Source organism: Ranitomeya imitator, chromosome 3 (genome assembly GCF_032444005.1).
Source record: "Ranitomeya imitator isolate aRanImi1 chromosome 3, aRanImi1.pri, whole genome shotgun sequence".
Classification (NCBI taxonomy): domain Eukaryota; kingdom Metazoa; phylum Chordata; class Amphibia; order Anura; family Dendrobatidae; genus Ranitomeya; species Ranitomeya imitator.
In genome coordinates this window covers 826988603-826990505 of record NC_091284.1, presented here as the reverse complement: position 1 = coordinate 826990505, position 1903 = coordinate 826988603, and the positions used below count along the sequence as shown (strand labels likewise).

At 44.2% G+C, this 1903-nt stretch overlaps 1 protein-coding gene across 1 annotated transcript; it reads right to left on the bottom strand.

Annotated features, from left to right (window-relative positions):
- Window positions 1–406: 406 nt before the first annotated feature.
- Window positions 407–1333, bottom strand: LOC138671801 (odorant receptor 131-2-like). The gene has a single exon (XM_069759937.1). The coding sequence runs from the start codon at window positions 1331–1333 to the stop codon at window positions 407–409; it is 927 nt and encodes a 308-aa protein (XP_069616038.1).
- Window positions 1334–1903: the final 570 nt, after the last annotated feature.

Sequence of the window (1903 nt, the reverse complement as noted above, 5' to 3'; positions counted from 1 at the left end):
CAGGGAAACCACCAAAGCTTCCTGCACCCTCTATCTCCTCCTACCCACCGTCATGTCAGGTCCTTCAGCTCCACTAGCACTCAGCATTTCCAGGCGTCCTCTCTGGGGAGAGCCGGACTCTCCACTCTTGCTGCCAGCCAAGTACACTGAGCGTTGACTGCGGAGGATGGGTTATGTCCTGTTTGTACTGCGCATGGCAACCTTTTTAGTGCAAGCGCGGCACAAACTTCAGGAATGGGGGGAAAATTCACAAACGGTACTTTTTTCTACCGGACACTATGTACGGCAAAGAAAATCACCGGGTTTTCATGAACTGTCCTAAATGTAAGGACAGTTGGCAACCGTTATATACATACACTACTCATATTCTATAGTTTAATAATATAAACAGCTGTCACATTTACACTCAATGACGTCTGTACCCTAAAGCTTTCCAGATACATTTACGGAGAACTTCATCTCTAAGTCCATAAATTACAGGACTGATAAATCTGGGAAGGCAGGTAAGAGCAAAGAAATGAATAAACCGCATGTAATGTGCATCGTGTTTCATCTCTGTGTAAGGTGGAGACCAAGAAGCAAAATATAGAAGGAGCTGAAATGCGTGGAGGACGACAGTTTGAGATGCCTTGTAGGCAGAAGACTTCTCTGAGCTGATCTTGAAGGCCACCACCATGATGTTGACATAAGTATAAAGAATTATCAACACTCCCAAAGCCAGGCTAAGGATGAGCGTGATGGACCAAAGAGACTTTTGCATTTCAGTAATTTCCAATAAATTCACGTTACATTTAATATAAGAGGCAAAAAAATCCATGCGCACTGATGTCACGAGTGAAATGAAATCCGCAGCGCAGGGAACTAGTCCTACCACCCAGATCACAATGGCGGTGGCTTTACACCGTGGTCCCGTACACAGTTGAACATGTCGTAATGGGAAGCAAACAGATATGTAACGTTCCAGGGCCATGGCCATCAAGATGTACGGGGTCATTCTGAATGTAGATGATCCGAGTGTAATCAAGACGTAGCAGACGGGAACTAGGAAAGTTACAGCAAACACAGTGGCCAAAAGTAAGAGGAAGCCCACCAGGAGATACAAAGTGTCATTGATAAGCATGTGGGCAAACAGGATGTAACGAGCGCTGTCCCGAATGTTGGGTGTGGTAACGTAGATCTTCAACATGACAGCCATAAGGTAGAGGAAGACACCAAAGCAGAACACAGCTGGTGGTATCACGGACATCCTCACAAAGGTCCAGTTACTAAAGGAATACGAAAAGTTTCCCGACCAAACATGTTCCTTGAAGAAGTCCTCCTGGAATAGAGTCATTCGGGCAGTTTAGTTTAATAGTTTATTAGTTGGTTAATCAAACATTCATCATATTGTCAGAATATGGGCTGGGACAAAGAATTATGGTGTCTGACTCCTAGTTACCAGAATTTTTACCTTATATCGGCACTTAGTGTCAGACTGAAGCACCTTGGGCTCACCAGAGAAAATCATTCTTGGGGCCCACTATGTAGCTACATAGAAATAAATTGAAGACCACCAATTGTGTAGTAAAACACGCTAATATCAGGGCATAATATAAGGTAGTACACATCTTAATTATGTAGCAGGGGTTGGGGTAGCCCCCCTGATAGAATATAATGTAGCCTCCCACAGAATATAATGCAGCCCCCATAGAATATAATGCAGCTCCCTCATAGAATATAATGCAGCCCCCCTCAAAGGGTATAATACAGCACCCCACAAAATATAATACAACCCCTCATATGGCATAATGCAGCCCCTCCACAGAATATAATGCAATCCCCTCATAAGGCAGCCCCCCATAGAATATACTGTAGCTCCCTCATAGGGCATAATGCAGCTCCCCTCATATAGTGTGATGTAGCC

Coding starts and splice junctions, on each gene's coding strand:
- LOC138671801 (XM_069759937.1), bottom strand. CDS start 1,333: ATGACTCTATTCCAGGAGGACTTCTTCAAGGAACATGTTTGGTCGGGA.